Source organism: Penaeus monodon, chromosome 9 (assembly GCF_015228065.2).
Source record: "Penaeus monodon isolate SGIC_2016 chromosome 9, NSTDA_Pmon_1, whole genome shotgun sequence".
Classification (NCBI taxonomy): domain Eukaryota; kingdom Metazoa; phylum Arthropoda; class Malacostraca; order Decapoda; family Penaeidae; genus Penaeus; species Penaeus monodon.
The window spans coordinates 49049647-49067146 of record NC_051394.1 but is presented as its reverse complement, the minus strand read 5'-3'; the positions used below and the strand labels follow the sequence as shown (position 1 = coordinate 49067146).

Below are 17500 nucleotides of genomic sequence, written 5' to 3'. Positions count from 1 at the left end.
TATATTATTTTCAGGTGTCCCTTTCCCAAAAAAAAAAAAAAAAAAAAAAACAAATCCATTTTAAAAAATAAGACATTTTAATTCTTCTCCTCGCAGCCTGCTACCAAACTTCTACCCTTTTTTTTATACCCCTCTTATTACCTTCCTCCCCTCCCTTTCCCCTTTGGCTCACCCTTTTCTCTCGTTGCCTTCTCTTTGCCTTTCTCCCTGTTACATCCTCATTTCCTTGCCTTATCCGCTCAACTATCCCACTAGTTTTTTTTTTTTTTCCTTTTCTTCCCTTGTTCTCCCTTTTAACTTCCTCTCTGCTTACCTCTTTCACTCTTCTTATCCCTTCCCCTTAGTTCTTCCGCTGAGGGAGAAGAAGAGGAGAAGGAGGGTAAGAGAGAGAGAGAGGATGAGAGAAAGAGAGAGAGGAGAGAGAGAGACAAGAGAGAAGAGAGAGAGAGAGAGAGCGGTGAGAGATAGAGGTGGAGAGAGAGTGAGAGTAGAAGAGAGGAGAGAGAGAGAGAGAGAGAGAGAGAGGAGACATACAGACAGACAGACAGACAACAGACAGACAGACAGACAGACAGACGAGAGACACGAGAGAGAGAGAGACAGATCAGAGACAGAGAGAGACCAGAGAGACACAGGGTGGAGATAAGATGAGATAGATAATAGATAGATAGAGAAGATAGAGAAGTAGAGATGAGAGAGGAGAGGAGAGATAGAGAGAGCGAGAGAGAGAGAGCGGAGAGAGAGACAGACAGACAAAACAGACAAACAAACAGACAGACTGACTGACAAACAGACAGAGACAGACACCACCACACACACACACACACACACACAACACCAGACGAGAGAAGGAGAGAGAGAGGAGAGAGAGAGCGGAGAGAGATAGAGAGCTAGAGAGAGAGCAGAGAGAAGAATGAGATAGACAGGCGATCCCGCACAAGACACAGAGAGGGAGAAAGAATGAAGAAAATAAGAAGCGAGACGTAGTGACGAGAGAGAGAGAGAGAGCTGTGAGAGAGAGCGAGCAGAGAGAGAGAGCAGTGAGAGAGAGAGAGAAGAGAGAGAGTATAGAGAGAAGGAGAGAGAGAGAGAGAAAGAAAGAAAGAGCGAGCGAGCGAGCGAGCGAGAGATAGAGAGAGAGAGAGAGAGAGACAGAAAGAGAGAGAGAGAGAGAGAGATAACAGCATTTTCATGGAGGAGCTCAAGGAACAACGCATCCTGCTCTAAAATATTAAGAGAGATTTTGGGTCAAGAGGAGGGTTGAGGAAGATGAATGTGAAGGAGAAAGGAGAAGAAGGAAGGGGAGAAGGAATGATAACGAGGAGGAAGGAAGAAGGAGGAAGGGGAGGAGGAATGATAACGAGATGGAAGGAAGAAGGAGGAAGGGAAGGAGGAAGGATTGAGAGAGGGAGGGAAGGTGGGAGGAAGGAGTGGGAGGAGTAGAAAGAAAGAGAGGGAAGAAAGGAGGGAGGAAGGAGGGAGAGAAGGAGAAAGAAAGAGAGGGAGAGAGGGAGGAAGAAGGGAGAGGAGGAGAGATTAGGAGAGAGAGGGAGGGAGGAAAGATGAGGAGGAGAAGGCGTGATAAAGAGAGGGAGAAAAGAGAGGGAGGAGGGAAAGGAAGAAAAAGCTGCTAGGAGTGTAAGAAAGAGAAGAGAGAGAAGAGAGAGAAGAGAGATGAGAAGAAAGCTAAAAGAAAGAGTATAACTAGGATTAGGATTAAACACCAGAGAAGGGAAACAGAAAACAAGGAATATAGAGAGAGAATATCTAGTAAATAAGGAGATTGATTGCTAACACTAACGAGGGGAAAGATTAGAGAGACGAAAAGGAAACAGAGGAGAGAAGAGGAGAGAAGGAAAAGGAGAAAGAGGGGAAGAGCAAAACAGAAAATGATGGAGACCAAATTGAGAAGAAGGGAAGTGAGAGAAAGGGAGAGAAAACATGCAGAGGAAACTAGAATAAATGAAGGGACTGAGAGAAAAAGAAGATACCAGAGCAAGCGAACTGAAAGGGACATGAGAAATAAAAATAAAAGTGATAATAAAGAAAATATGTAACAAATATTTAAAAAATTAAAAAGCAAAACAAATATGTACACAGATAATAAATATAATTATGATAATAATAATAATAAGATAATAATGATACTGATAATAATAATATATACTATTATATTATTCATTATTATTAATATTAATTATTAATTATTATTCTATTATTCTTGTGATTTATTTATTATTATCACGTATTCGAAAAAAAAGAGGATGCTTATATAAAGATGAAATGCAAAAAGATATGAATAATCAAAAGCACACATAACGAGTTTAAAAAAAGAAAAAGAAAAAAATTCTCACATACGTAATTAAATATAATTAAATAAACGGAATGTTCAAATGCCTACTTGTCCTAAGTGAGATTTTTAATCAAATAAAAACTAATATTTCGCTCTCCCTCTTGATGTTATTTCCGGGGAAAAAGTTCAGATTAAAAAAATATATATATATATAATAAAAATGATTACCTCGAAATGGAAACAAATGGGAAAATATATATAAATATAAATGAAAAAATTGATAAAATTCCAGTTTTATACATCAATTTGCGGTTTTCGTTCATACGAAACGTATTGCGACATCTATCGATGGTTAAGAGTTTGCCATTTTTGTCGATTAAGAGTGAAGTAAGCCGTTTTGTGTGTGTGTGCGTGTGTGTGTGTGTGTGTGTGTGTGTGTGTGTGTGTGTGTGTGTGTGTGTGTGTGTGTATGTGTGTCGTTGTGTGTGTGTTGTGTTGGTGTGTGTGTTGTATGTGTGTGTGTGTGTGTATGTGTGTTTGTGTGTATCTGTTTATGTGGGTGTGGGTGTGTTAGCGTGTGTTTGTGATATATATACATACATCTTTATCTATATAGATCTATTATATTATATATATATATTTATATATATTTATTATATATATGTCTATTATATCTATATCTATATATATATATATATAATATGATATAATTATATATTATATATCATATATTATATATAGGTATATAATAGCTAATAAGACTATATCTATATATCTATATATGATTATCATTATAATATATCATATTTGATCTATATATATATATATATATATCTATATATAGTATATATGAAGATATATACTATTTATAAATATATAGTATATATATATATACATATACAATATATACACATAATATGTATATATCCATGACGAACAAAAAATCATACAGAACAAACACAAAACAAAACTCACCAAACAGACAAACAAATAAACCTAGGATAACCACACTCATAAACCATAAACACAAACACACAGACACACACCCACGCACACACAGACCCGTCTCCTAATCGATACCAAAGGCCAAGAGAAGGAAAAAGTCATGCTGGCTGGCGTGAGATGAATGACTGCTGAAGAGGAAATTCGAATCCCATTGGATTGGCGACGGAGATCTCTCTCTCTAATGCTCGGGGGGGGGGGGGGGGAGAGAAGGGAGAAAGAGGGGGATTGGTGGGAGAAGGGAGAGAGAGGGGGATTGGTGGAGAAGGGAGAGAGTGGGGGATTGGCGGAGAGGGGAGAGAGAAGGGAGAAAGAGGGGGGTTGGTGGAGAGGGGAGAGAGTGGGGAAAGGGAGAAGGAAGAGAGTAGGGGGTTGGTGGAGAAGGGAGAGAAAGGGGGATTGGTGGAGAAGGGAGAAAGAGGGGGATTGTGGCGCGGGAGAGCTGACTGGGATTGGGTAGACAGGAATAGAGTGGGGGAGGAGGCAAGGGAGAGAGAAGGGGAGAAGGGCTCCAGAGGGGGATTGGTGGAATGACGTGCGAGACTAGGGGGTTGAGGGGAGTAAGATAGCGAGTGGAGAAGGTGACAGGAGAGAGAAGGGTACAGAAAGGGAGAAAGGGGGGGGGGTTGGCGGAGAAGTGGAGAGAGGCCGGGGGTTGGTGAGAGGGCAATAGGATGGAGAACACAGGGAGGAGAGGAGGGGAGGGTGGTTGTGGGCAGCACGGCGTGGGTTGGATGTGAGCCGGGCAGACGTGGGGAAGGAGAGAGGGAGTAGACTAGGGGGATTGGGTGGAGAAGGGAGAGAGTGGGGACGGGGAGAGGGCGTGGGGATAGGGGACTAGGGCGACAAGGGGGGTTGGTGGAGCCTTGATAGCAGGGGGCAGAGACGCGGCCGGGGGAGTCTGAGGTGAAAGTAAACGCGAGCGGGAGGCGAGCAGGTCGAGACGGAGCAAGGAAGCGGGGGGGGGATTGCCAGTGTCAATGCATGAAAGAGCGGGGAAGAGGGTGAGGGAAGAGGAGGGCTAGAGATATAGATGAATATTAGGCAGGTAGGTTGTGTAAGAATAGAGAAAGTAGAGAGAGAGCAGAGAGAGGGAGAGAAGAGAGAGAGAGAGAGAGAGAGAGAGGGAGAGAGAGAGAGAGAGATAGTAGAGAGAGATTGAGAGTACGATACCAATATAAAAAAACTAACTTTATACACACACACACACACATACTCCACACACCACCACACCACACACCCAACACACACACACAACACACACAACACACCCCAACACACACACACCACACCATCACACACATAATATTCTCTATATATATCTATATATCTATATATACTATATATCTTTTAATATATATAATCTTATAGACTATATATATTATCTAGTATATATCTATATAATATCATATATATATATATATATAATAGTATATATATATATTAATACAATACCAACACACGCACAAAATAAAAAACCAAATCAAACCCACACACGCCTTAACACCAACCCTCGCACTTTCAGCTCCACTATCTTCCACTAACTCTTACGTGTATCTCTCCCTCCTCCCTTTCCCCTCCCCTCCCCCCACCCATCAGGAAGACCACCTGGCCCCGAACACGACAGCTGGTGTCATTGTGAGCAACATGAGCCTCGTCCTGCAACGCGTGGGGCGCTACTCCTCCGGCGCTTACACCTGCAGAGCAACCAACTCAGAGGGCAAAGGGGTGTCACGTCCCATTGTGCTCGACGTGAAGTGTGAGTATTGACGGTTTGTTGGGGGGGGATTCAGTCATTTGATGATGATGGTCTGTTAAGGGAGGGTGGGGGTTCTTGGTTGATTGACTGACGGTTTTGTTTTGTTTGTATTTTATGGTCTGTTTCTTTTTGTTGTTATAAATATTTCTTTTTTTTATGTACAGGTTTGATTTTCTTAGATATGAAAGGTTATAGAATTACTAGAACTAGTATTATTTGTTGTTGTTGTTAATTTTTGTTGTTGTTCTCCTTTCGTTTTATTTGTATACAGGCATGATATTAGTATCAATTAAGTAGATATCAAATGTTACTGAGTAATCATGATTATCAATATTAGAATCATTATTTAAAGATGAAAAGCTATTAGTACCAACATTATCTGAATCATTACTGCCATTATTAGAATCATCACCGAAAAAAAAAATCAACCAGAAAGAAGTTTTATATAAAAGCTAGGAGTACCAGCCAACCCCCCCCCCCCAGCCCCCAACTTGTATCAATTGTGGAAGAGAAAATAGAAATCACTTTTAGAAATATTTACTTGACAAACGCCAGCCCTCATTCTGACATTCTTGACAAAAGCAAAGTTTCCACGAGCTCTGGTTATTATCACTCTCCGTGTTTGGTTGTTTGGTATCTTTTGAAATCTTTAGTCTGTTTGTCTTTTTCTCTGTTTATATATCCGTTTACACACACATGGGCGTATACACACAGACAGATAAATAAATAGACATGTTGATATTTAGATAGATAAACAGATAGATAGACAAGTAGAAAACAAGAAAAAGTTAAATGAACAGAATAAACTAGATAGAACAGACAAGGGATAGATAGAGAAATATATGAAATAGGTAAATAGACACATAAACATATAGAGCTGATAAGTAATAGATAGATAGAAAGAAAGAGCGATTAGACAACCCCGAACACAACACCACCACACACACATAGATAGACATATATATAATATTATATATATTATAATATATATATTATATATATATAGATAATTATTATATATATATAATTACGCACGCACGCGCACACAACACACACACACATACCCACTACCACACACACACCCCCAACACACACCACACACACCACACACACACACACACACCAACACACACACGACGCCACTACCACACACACACACACACCCACACCACACAAACAAACACACACACACACACACGCACACAAAGCTAAACTTCTCTCTTTCTCCTCTCCTTCTCTGTCTCCTCTAATCCCATCATCCTTCCTCCTTCTTCTCCCATACTGAGTCCTTATCCCTTTTCATCGTATTTCCCTTACACACATTTACTTTCAATGCGAGCCCAGTCTTGGATTTCACATCTGCGGGCTTACGTGTGTACGTGATTTTATGTCTTTCGTATGTATGTTTGTGTATATGTATATGTATATGTATATGTATGTGTATATGTATTAAGTATATATCTGTACGTGTGTATATATATATAATATATATAGATATATATATATATCTATATATTTATAGATATATAATCTTATAGTATATAATAATTTATATGATAGATATCATAAGATATATATCACAGTATATATATAGCTATATCCTATATCATTATATATCTCTCTATCGTATATAATATATATACTCATATCTATATTTATCGGCTATATATATATAATATATATATCTACACATATACTCTATTATATTATATCTAATAATCATATATATAATAATATTAGTATAGCTATTATGATATAATATCTATATTGGTATATATATATATAATCATATATCTATCTATATCTATCTCTTCTCTATATATATATACATCTAGTCTGTCTGTATGCATGTTTTACACTGTCTGTATGTATTGTATCGCAATGTTTTGTAATTGTTGTATATGTTTGTGTATGTATATATATATACTTATATATACTCAATATATATATTCTCTCTATTATATATATATATATATCTACTAATTTCATAATATATATATCTATCTATATTATATTAATTATATATCTATATATATATATATATCTCTATATCTACTATATATATTCTGTCTTATGATCTGTCGTATGTTTGTGCGTGTGTCTCTCGTGTGTATAGTCTATATCTCTACTATATTCTTTCTATCTCTCCTTACTATCTATCTCTTATATCCTCGATCTATATCCTATCTACTATCGCTCCTATCATCCTCTTTTCTCTACCTTCTCTCTATCCCCATTCCCTCTTATATCGCACTCTATCGTATCTTCTCTATCTCTATATCTATATCCTCTCGCATACTATACTCTCTCGTTATCTCCCTATCATTCAATATCTATCTAACATCTCTATTATCTCTATATCTCTCTATCTCGTTCCTATCTATCTCTCTATATTTCTATATCTCGATATATCTTCTATATCTAGATCTCTATCTATCTCTCTCTCGTTATAACTATCTCTTCTACTCTACCCTACCCTTCTCTCCACTACTTTTCGTACCTAATTCTGCTTCCTTCTCCTTCGCCTCTCTTTCCCTCGCCGCCCCTTTCCCCTCCCCTCCCCTTTCCGCCTCCCTTCCCTCATCCTCCCCTCTCCTCTCCTCTCCTGCCCCTCTCCCCCCTCCCCTCCCTTTTCTCCTCCTCGCCTTCCTTCCCCTTCCCTTCCCTCCCCTCCCCTCCCCACCCTCGCCCTCCTTTTCCCTCCGCGCGTGTGTGTGTACGCGTGAATCTTGCGGAAACTGCTCGTGTACAGATAAATATAATGAAGCCGGCGATTCCTAGCGATTCAGGCCCTCTGAGGTGCGAGAATCGCCCGGAACATATTTCGCCAAGAAACTTTATGCTGGCGGGAAATTTATCTTTGTGCTCGCCCTCTCTCCCCTCGTTCGTTTTCCTGCGCTCGATTTCTCCTCATGCTTCTCTGTGTTTGTGTATTTGTTTCACTTTATAACAGACGTTTATACTTGCATTTAGATGTACATATATAGGGTTTTGTATTACCTCTATATATATATAATTACTAATATATAGCTCTATATATATATATCTATTAGATATCATATAATATATTATATAATATATACTTATTTTGTTTGTGTGTGTGTGTGTTGTATAGTTTATAATACTATAATATCTATATATATCTCTATATATCTATATCTATATCTCTCGTATATATATTCACTATATATATATCTTATATATAGATCTTATATGTATACATCTTCTTATATACATTATATATACACATTTATATAGATTAATATATACCTTATAGTAGGTTTATAATATATCTATATATATACTATATCTCTATCTCTCTATCTCTGTGTGTCTCTCTCTCTATCTATCTCGTCTTATCTCTCTCTCCTCACTCTCTCTATACTCTCATCTATCTCAAGTCTATCTATATATATCTTATCTCTCTCTTCTCTCTTTCTCCATCCTTTTCTCTCTCTCTCTCTACTTATCTCTCTCTTATCTCTCGCTCCATCTATACTATCTTCTATATCTCCTCTCTCTCGCTATATATCTCTCTCTATAATTTCCTCGATCTACTCCTTCTCTCTGTCGCTTCTTTCTCTCTCCCTACTCTCTGTCTCTCTCTCTCTCTATATCTACTATATCTCTATTAGCTACCTCTCTCTCTATCTCTTCTCTTCTCTCTCTCTTCTCTCTCCCTATCTCTCCCACCCCCACACGCACACCTACCAGCCACGCGTGTGTATGTGTGTGTTCCATATAACTATCTATCCTATATATAGATAGATAAGATAGATAGATATGTACACTATATATAATCTATACGCTAATCAGATAGATAGTAGATAGATTCGATACTATATAGGATACACTCGAATAGATAGATAGCTCGATAGATAGAAGATCGCTCTCTCTGCTCTCTATCTCGACTTCTTTCTTTATTTATGACTCATCTACCTCCCTCCATACTATCTACTCTCTCTACTTCTCTCGATCCTATCTCTCATCTCTCTCTCTCTATTCTTTCTCCTCTCTCTCTCTCTGTCTCTCTCTATCTCTATCTTTCTCTACTCTCTCTCTCTCTCTCTCTTCTCTCTATATCTATAATCTCTCCCCCCCTCCACCGCCAACACACACACACTACATGCGTGTGTATGTGTGTGTTCATATAACTATCTATCTATGATATCGATAGATAGAGAGATAGATATGTACACTATATATATCATCTATATTTCTATTTCTCTCTATCTCATCTCTCTCTCTATATATCGTCTCTCTATTCTCTATATATATATATCTCTCTCTATCATATCTATATCTATCTATTTATTTATTTATTTATTTCATTTTATTTATGATATATCATAAATAACTCTAACTATATCTATATAGCTATATCAGATGTATATATCTATCTACTCATCTATCATATCTATTATCTATCGCTCTTACTTATATCTTTATCTATACTAATCACATATCTATATATCCTTACCTATATATATATACTATAGTTCTAGATCTACTCATATATCTCTCTATATCGGGGGATATCTCTAGACTATATATAATCATATAATCTCTTAATCTATCCTCTATCTATCTCTATTCGCCATGCTGTATGTGTACTATATAATCTCTATATATAACTCTATATAGATATATCTATATATCTCTATATATATATATCTATTACTATATATTTAATATATCACTATAGTCTATCTATACTCTCTCTCTCTCTCTCTCTCTCTATCTACTATCTCTCTATATATCTCTCTCTATCTCTTCGTACATCTCTCTACCATATCTCATCTATCTAGCTATATTCTCTTTCTCTATATCTATCATATATACTATTTATATATCTATCTACATCTATCTATCTATCTATATAACATATCTGTCTATCTCTATCTATATTCTTCTCTAAATTATCTTGGACCTATCTTCACTATCACTCTATAGATCTCTCTATCTCTATTATCTATCTATCTATCTCAATATTATATCATATATATGCTCTATCTCTTCCCTATATTGTTATAATTATATATCTATTTACCTATGCTATCTCTATCTCTAGCTCTATATATTATATTATATAATCTCTCCTCGCTCTCTCTCTCTCGTCTCGTATATATACCTCTCTATATAATATCTATATATCTCTCTCTATCGCTCTCTTCTCTAATCTCTATATCTATTATCTCATAGCTATCTGATCTCTATATCCTACTATCTCTCGACTATATTCTATATCTATCTTATATCTTCTCTCTATTTCAATATCTATCGCACATCTATCCTACCTAGCTCTATCTATCCTCTCTCGCTATCTCTCTCTCTATATCTGTATATATATCTACTCTAATATCTCTCTACTCCTCTCTCTATCCTCTCTTCTCTCTCCGTCTCTTCTCCTCTAATCTCTCTATCTCTCTATCTCCTCTCTCTAGCCTCTCTCTCTCTCGTTTCTCTTTCTCGTTTTCGTTCTAGTTCTTTTATTTATTATTATCTTATCTTGCTCTCTCTCTATCTCTCATCTATATACCCTATCTCTCTCTCTCTCTCGCTCTATACTCTCTCTATATCTGTCTCGCTCTCCATCTTCTGTCTCCTCTCTATCTCTCTTATCTCTCTAGTCTCTCTTCACTCTCTCCTCTTATCCTCATCTTCTCTCCTCTCTCTCCTCTATATCTATATGTATCATATCGATCTATCGATATATATATATATACTCTCTCTCTCTCCTCTATCTATATCTCTCTCTTATCTCCTTTTCAATATATCTCTCTCTCTTATCTCTCTCTATCGCATCGCTACTCTTCTCTCTATCTCTCTCCTCTACTCTCTCTATCTCTCCCTCTCTATGTCTATCTCTCCTCTATCTCTATCTATAGCATATCTCCCCATCTCTCCTCTCTTTATCTCTCTTTTGTTTCTCTCAGAGTATATCTATATATCTATCTATATCTCAGTTTATCGTCCTGTTATCAGTTCTCGTTCTTTATTTATCTCTCTATCCTCTCTCTCTCTTTACTATCTATATCTCTCTCTCTCTCTACTCTATTCTCCTCTCTATATTATTCTCTTTATCTCTTTATTTATTATTTATTTCTTCCATGAAATCTCTTCAATAACAACGTGAATACTACTCACTATAACTATTCTATCTATCTACTATCTCTCTATTCTATCTCTATGCTCTATATGATCTTATACTACTAATCTATCTATCCATATATTATATCTCATCTCTATCTTATCTATCCTATATCATCTCTATCTCTATATATCTCTACTCTCTATATCTTATACATATACTCCATTCATCCCCCTACATATCTATATCTTCCTCCATTATATGACTATATACATATCTCTCCTATCTCGCTATCTCTAGCTCTCTCTCTCTAATCTCATCTCTATCCTCTCTCTCTCTTCTATCTCTCTCTCTTTCCTCTACTCTCTCGCTCTCTCTCTATCTCTTTCTGCTATCTATCGCATCTATCTCTCTCTCTCGCTCATGGTCCTATCTCTCTCTCTCGCTATATTTCTACTGTCTATACTCTCATCCATCTCTCTCTCTCTCTCTCTCTCTCTCTCTCTCCCTCTCTCTCTGCCTATCTATCACTATATCTACTCTTCCTATTCTCTCTCTCATCTCTCTCTCTCGATTCTCTCTCCTAACTCTCTTCCTTACCCAGTAACCTTTCTCTCTCCTGTTTCTGTGTATGAAATGTATCTCTGTCTCTCTCTCTCCGCGCTCTCTCTCCTCAATTATCGCTCTCATCTATCCTCTCTATATTCTCTATCGCATCTCATCTATTTCTATATATCTCTCGCTCGCTATATATATCGCCATCTCTCTCTCTCTCTACTCTATTCTGATCGCTCTATCTCTCTCTATCCTAATCTCTCTTCTATATCATCTGTCTCATCTATTATATTGCATACATATCCCCTCCCTCCCCGCCCCTCTTTTCTTTTCTCCTCTCTCTCTCTCTCCTTCTCTCTCCGGCTCTCTCTCTGCTCGCTCTCTCGTCTCTCTCCTCTCATCTCTCTCGCTCTCTCTCTCGCTCTCTCTCGTCCTCTCTCATCTCATCTCTCTCTCTCCTCTCTCCTCTTTCCCTTCCCTGGCCTCTCCCCAAGCAACATGTCTTGGGCGGGGGCGTCTAATCTTTCACGTTGCAGAGCCATGCAACGACGTCGTACCCTTTTCTGGGTTCTACTGCTCACGTGTTTGTGAAAAATTTACTTTTCTCTCTCTCTCTCTCTCCCTCTTCTCTCCTCCCTCTCTCTCGTCTCTCTCTATCACTCTCTCTCCCCTCTTCTCCACATATCCTTCCTCGTCCTCGGAGGCTCCTCTCGGCAACTCTCTCTCGCTCTCTCTGCTCTCTCTCTCCTCATCTCTCTCTCTCTTTCTCTCTCTCTATCTATCTATCTATCGATCTATCTATCTATCTATCTATCTATCTATCTATCCATCTATCTATCTATTTATCTATCTATCTATCTATCTATCTACCTATTTATCACAATTAATCAGAGCGGTTACCTTTCTATCTCTCTATCATCTTTTTATCTTTCTCCCATCTTTTCGATTCAAACTTTTTTTTTTTTTTCTCTCTCTCTCTCTCTCGGTGTTCACTTACGATGCTTATATCTTTATACTTTCTTCACCTTTGACATTTCTCAACTTACTTCATGTTATTCTCTCTGTTCTTTGTTCTCCCTTCCTCCCTCCCACCCCTCATTCCCATCCCTCCCTCCTATCCCTCCCTCCTTCTCTCCTTTCCTCCCTCTTCCTTCCTCCCTCCCTCCCTCCCACCCCTCATTCCCATCCCTCCTCCCTTCTATCCCTTCTTCCCTCCCTCTCTCCTTTCCTCCCTCCTCCCTCTTCCTTCCCTCCCTCCCTTCCATCCCTCCCTCCCTCTCTCCCTCTCTCCTTTCCTCCCCCTCCCTCCCTCCCTCCCTCCCTCTGTCCCTCTCTCCTTTCCTCTCCTCCCTCCTCCCTCCCATCCCTCTCCCTCATCCCATCCCTCCCTATACCTCCCCTCCCTCCCTCTCGCTCTTCTATATACAACCTCCATGACTTTTTTTTCAAAAAAACACGGGGCATTGCGCAAGTTTAGACAATAACTTGCAAGTAACTTAACATTAAACTTCCAACTTACGAGGATACAATTTCCCCCCTATCTATCCCCTCTTTTCCCCTTCCCCCCATCCCCTTCCCCTCCACGTCTTTCTGCTTTTCTGATTCATCGTCATTTTCTTCCCCCTTCGACTCTCCCTTTTCATATTCCTTCTCCCTCTCTCTCTCTCCCCCCTTCCGCTCTCTCCTTTAGTGTGTTCTTCCCTCTTTCTCAATTTTTTTCTTCTTAGCCTATCGGATTCCCCCGTCTTTCTATTTTCCTTTCTCACATCTCTTCTTTTCTCCCTTCTCCCACTCCTCCGCCTCTCTTTATTCCCTCTCCGCTCACCTCCTTTGTTCGCCATACACACTACCCCGTCTCACATCCCCCCTCACCCTCACCCCCCTCCGACCCCATTCCCCTCATCCCCCAACCCCCCCTTCCCAGTCCCCTTCTCCTCATTTCCCTCCTCCCACCCTCCATCCCACCTACCCTCAACACACTCCCTCCTCCCATTCTTATTCCTATTCTACTAACCCTCAACTCCCCCCTTCGATCCCCCTCCTCACCCTTCCTCCTCCCCCCTCTCCCTCCTCCCCTCATCTTCCTCCCTCCCCCTCCCTCCCCTCATCTCCCTCCACCCCCTTCCTCCTGTCCCCATCTCCTCATCTCCCTTCCCTCCGACCCCCCTCCCCTCATCTCCCTCCCTCCCTCCCTCCCTCCAACCCCATATGGTTCATTGATTACTCCGAATTTGTAGCCACAATTACCTTAGGGAACTTCAGAACACAGAGGCCCGCAGAGTGTATGGGGAAATCTTTTTTTTTCTTTTAATGTTGTCCAGAGAATATGTTTCTCTGGTAGATGTCTGAGGGGAGGTTAGGGGGGTAGGGAGGGGTGGAGGGAGGAGGAGAGGAAGGGAGAGGAGAGAGGAGAGGAGGAGGTAGGAGAGAAGGCAGAGAGAAAGAGAGTGAGAGGGAGGGAGGAGGGAGGAGAGAAGGGAAGGAGGAGGAGAGGGAGGGAGGAGGAGGAGAGGAACCGAGAGACAGGGGAGGGAGGTGAGGAGGGGACGTGAGTGCTGAGGATTGATAAGGAGGGAGTGAATAAGAAGGGGAGAGAGGAGCGAATGATGTTCTCGTATCGGCTTGTTTTTTATGTATTTTCATGCGTACGGTATTTCTTCCATTTTCATTTATTCGCTAATATTATCACCTTCTGCTATTTATCATTCATAGAATCATTGTCGCTGTTGTTATTTTTTTTTTACTGTTGATATCATCATTATTGTTCTTGTTGTTACTGTTATCATACTTGTTATTGATGTTGTTATTGTTAGTTATTGTTATCATTATCTTCTTGGTTAGCAGTAGTATCCTAATCACTTTCATTATGACTGTTATTATTATCCTCATTATTATTATCATTATCATTATCACCATTATCAATATTGTTATTGTGCTTCTTTTTTATTAGTAGTAGTAATATCATTATCATTATCATCACTATCATTACCATTACCATTATCATCATCAACTCTTATCATAATTACTATTTTGCTATGAGCTACATTTTTTATAAACACTATAATCATTACATTATAATCATGTATTCCTACCGACACCGCGATAACAACGTCACCATTGCAGTTATACATCTACCATTATCGAATTACTATAACCATTCTATAATTTGATTGATAGTATCATTAGCCATTATCATAATGACTAAACTTTCTTAACGTCGGAGTAACTGTTCAGTGGTGATCATATCTGTCTGTTCATTAGCTACGTTCATTCCTCTCTCTCTTTCTCTCTCTCTCTCTCTCTCCCTCTCTCTCTCTCTCTTTCTCTCTCTCTCGCTCTCTCTCTCCTCTCTCTCTCTCTCTCTCTCTCTCTCCCCTCTCTCTCTCTCTCTCTCTCTCTCTCTCTCTCTCTCTCTCTCTCTCTCTCTCTCTCTCTCTCTCTCTCTCTCTCTCTACTTCGTTCATCGTTAGTTTTCTTCTCTTATTCCGCTCTCATCTCTTTCGTTGCTCTTCCGTGTATTCCTCGTTCATTATCGCCACTCTTCCTTTCTCTTATTCTCCCCACTTGTTCTTTCCTTCCTTTTTATTATCTCTGATCTTTTCTTCCTTTCCATTTTTATCATACCTTCTGTTCAGTTGTTGTTTTTTTTCGTTTTCGTTTACTTCCTCCTTTTTCTTTAGTTTCTACATCTTTTATTCTTCCCTACCTCCCTTTTTCCTCTTATTTATTTATTTTTCTCTATTTCTATTCTCTAATTTGTATTTCTTTTCTTATTATGTTATTTCCAGTTTTCTGTCTCTTTTTTTCTCTCTTTTCCCTTCACATTTATCCCTTTCTCTATTGATTTCTTTATTATTCGTCTTTTCTTGTTCATCTTCACATTGTCTCTTATTTTTTATCTTCTCTTTCTTTGTTTCTCTTACGTTTATCCTCCTTTTCCTTCATTCCCTTCTTTCTCATTCTCTTCTTTCTTTTTTTTTTTTTTTTTTATTCAAGTCTGTTTTCTTGTCTCCCATTTGCATTTTTTTTTTTTACTACTTTTATTTTCCTCGTTTTACCGATTTTTATCCTGTTATCTCTATTCCCCTGTTCTCATTCTCGTCTTTGCTCAGTCCTTTATCTATTTTTTCCTTTCTTCCTTATTCGCTTTTTTCTTCTCTATTTCTCCGTTTAATTCCCTTTTTTCTTAATTCCCTTCTATTTGTTATCTTTCTTCTCTCTCTCTCTCTCGTTCTTTCTTCCTCGATTTCTTCACCTCTACTCTTCTCTCTCCTCCATTATTTTCCTTTCTATATTTCTCTCCTTTCTTCTGTTTTCTTTTATTCTCTTCTTTTCTCTTTCTTTCTCTCAGAAAATCTTTCCTTCATTGCTTCAGTTCATTCACTACTATCTTCCTTTCTCCCACTTTTATCTCTTTTACTTCTTCCTCTCTTTATTCTCTTTTTCCTATCTCTTTTACCCCTTCCTTCTCTCAATCTATTCTCTTCTATCTTCTCCTTCCTTACTGTTACTGTTTTTCCCCCTTTTTTTCTTCTTTCACTTTATTCTCTCTTTTCCTACTTCTATTTCCTTTTCCTACTTCCCTCGCTTTATTATTTTCCATCTCTTTTCCCCCTTTCTTACCTCGCTTTATCCTCTCCTCTCTTCTCTTCTTTTCTATCTCCTTCACCCCTTTCTTCCCTTACTTTATCATCTTATCTCTTTCTTTCCCCCTTCTTCTATCTCCTTTTTACCATTTCCTTTCTTCCTTCACTTTATTCTCTTCTCTCATCCCTTCTTATTCTCTCTTTTATTCATTCCTTCACTTGCCTTTATCCTCTTCCCTCTCCCTTTCCTTTTCTATCTCTTTCACCCCTCCTTTCCTTCACTTTATTCTCTTCTCTCTCCCCTTTCTTCATTTCCTTTACCCCTTCTCTCTCCCCTTCATTCACCTCTTTTTCTCTCTTTCTTCCTTATCCTCTTCTCTCTTCCTACCCCCTACTTCTACCTCTTTACCCCTTTCCTTCCCTCACTTTATTCTCTTCTCCTTCCCCTTCTTCCATCTCTTTTCCCTCTTCCTTTCTTCCTCCACTTTATTCTTTTATCTCTTCTTATCCCCCTCCGACTATCACGCTTACCCCCTTCCTTCCTTCACTTTATCTTCTTCTCTCTTCCTATCCCCCTACTTCTACCTCCTTTACCCCTTTCCTTCCCTCACTTTATCCTCTTCTCACTTCCTATCCCCTTTCTTTCCCTCACTTTATCCTCTTCTCTCTCTCTCTTCTCCATATCTTTTTCCCCTCTTCCTTCCTTCATCCTCTTCTCTCTCTCCTTCCTTCATCTCTTTTACCCCTTCCTTCCTTTAACTTCTTCTCTCTTCCTACCCCCCTACTTCTACCTCCTTTACCCCCTTCCTTCCCTCACTTTATCCTCTTCCTCTCTTCCTCTTCCCCCACTTTTATTCCACTATTCTTTTGGGACATTCCTGGCCGGTCTGCTTCTTCTTCCGACCGCGTTATGCAAATGTCCTCTCCGTCTGCTCCATTACCTCTAAATATGTGCCGCATCCTTTCTGTCTGTCTAGCTGTCTCTGTCTGTCTGGGTCTGTCTGTCTGTTTCATATTTGCTTTGGTTCTCTCTCTCTCTCTTCCTTGGCTCTTGTTTTGGTTTTCTCTCTCTTTGTGTTGATTTTTTTTTTTTTCGGTTTTGGATTCTGGTTCTCTTTTGGTTGGTTGGTTGGTTGGTTGCTTGGGTGTCTGTCTGTTTGTCTGTTTGTCTGTCTGTCTGTCTGTATGTATGCATGTATGTATGCATGTATGTA

General features: G+C 39.1%; 1 protein-coding gene across 1 annotated transcript in view; it reads left to right on the top strand.

The window, feature by feature from the left end:
* The window catches only part of LOC119576746 (nephrin-like), a 65345-nt gene that overhangs the window by 19811 nt on the left and 28034 nt on the right, over nt 1–17500 (top strand). The window contains exon 5 of the mRNA XM_037924389.1: nt 4895–5054. Coding sequence (XP_037780317.1) covers nt 4895–5054 — 160 coding nt within the window. The remainder of the gene's footprint in view (nt 1–4894; nt 5055–17500) is intronic.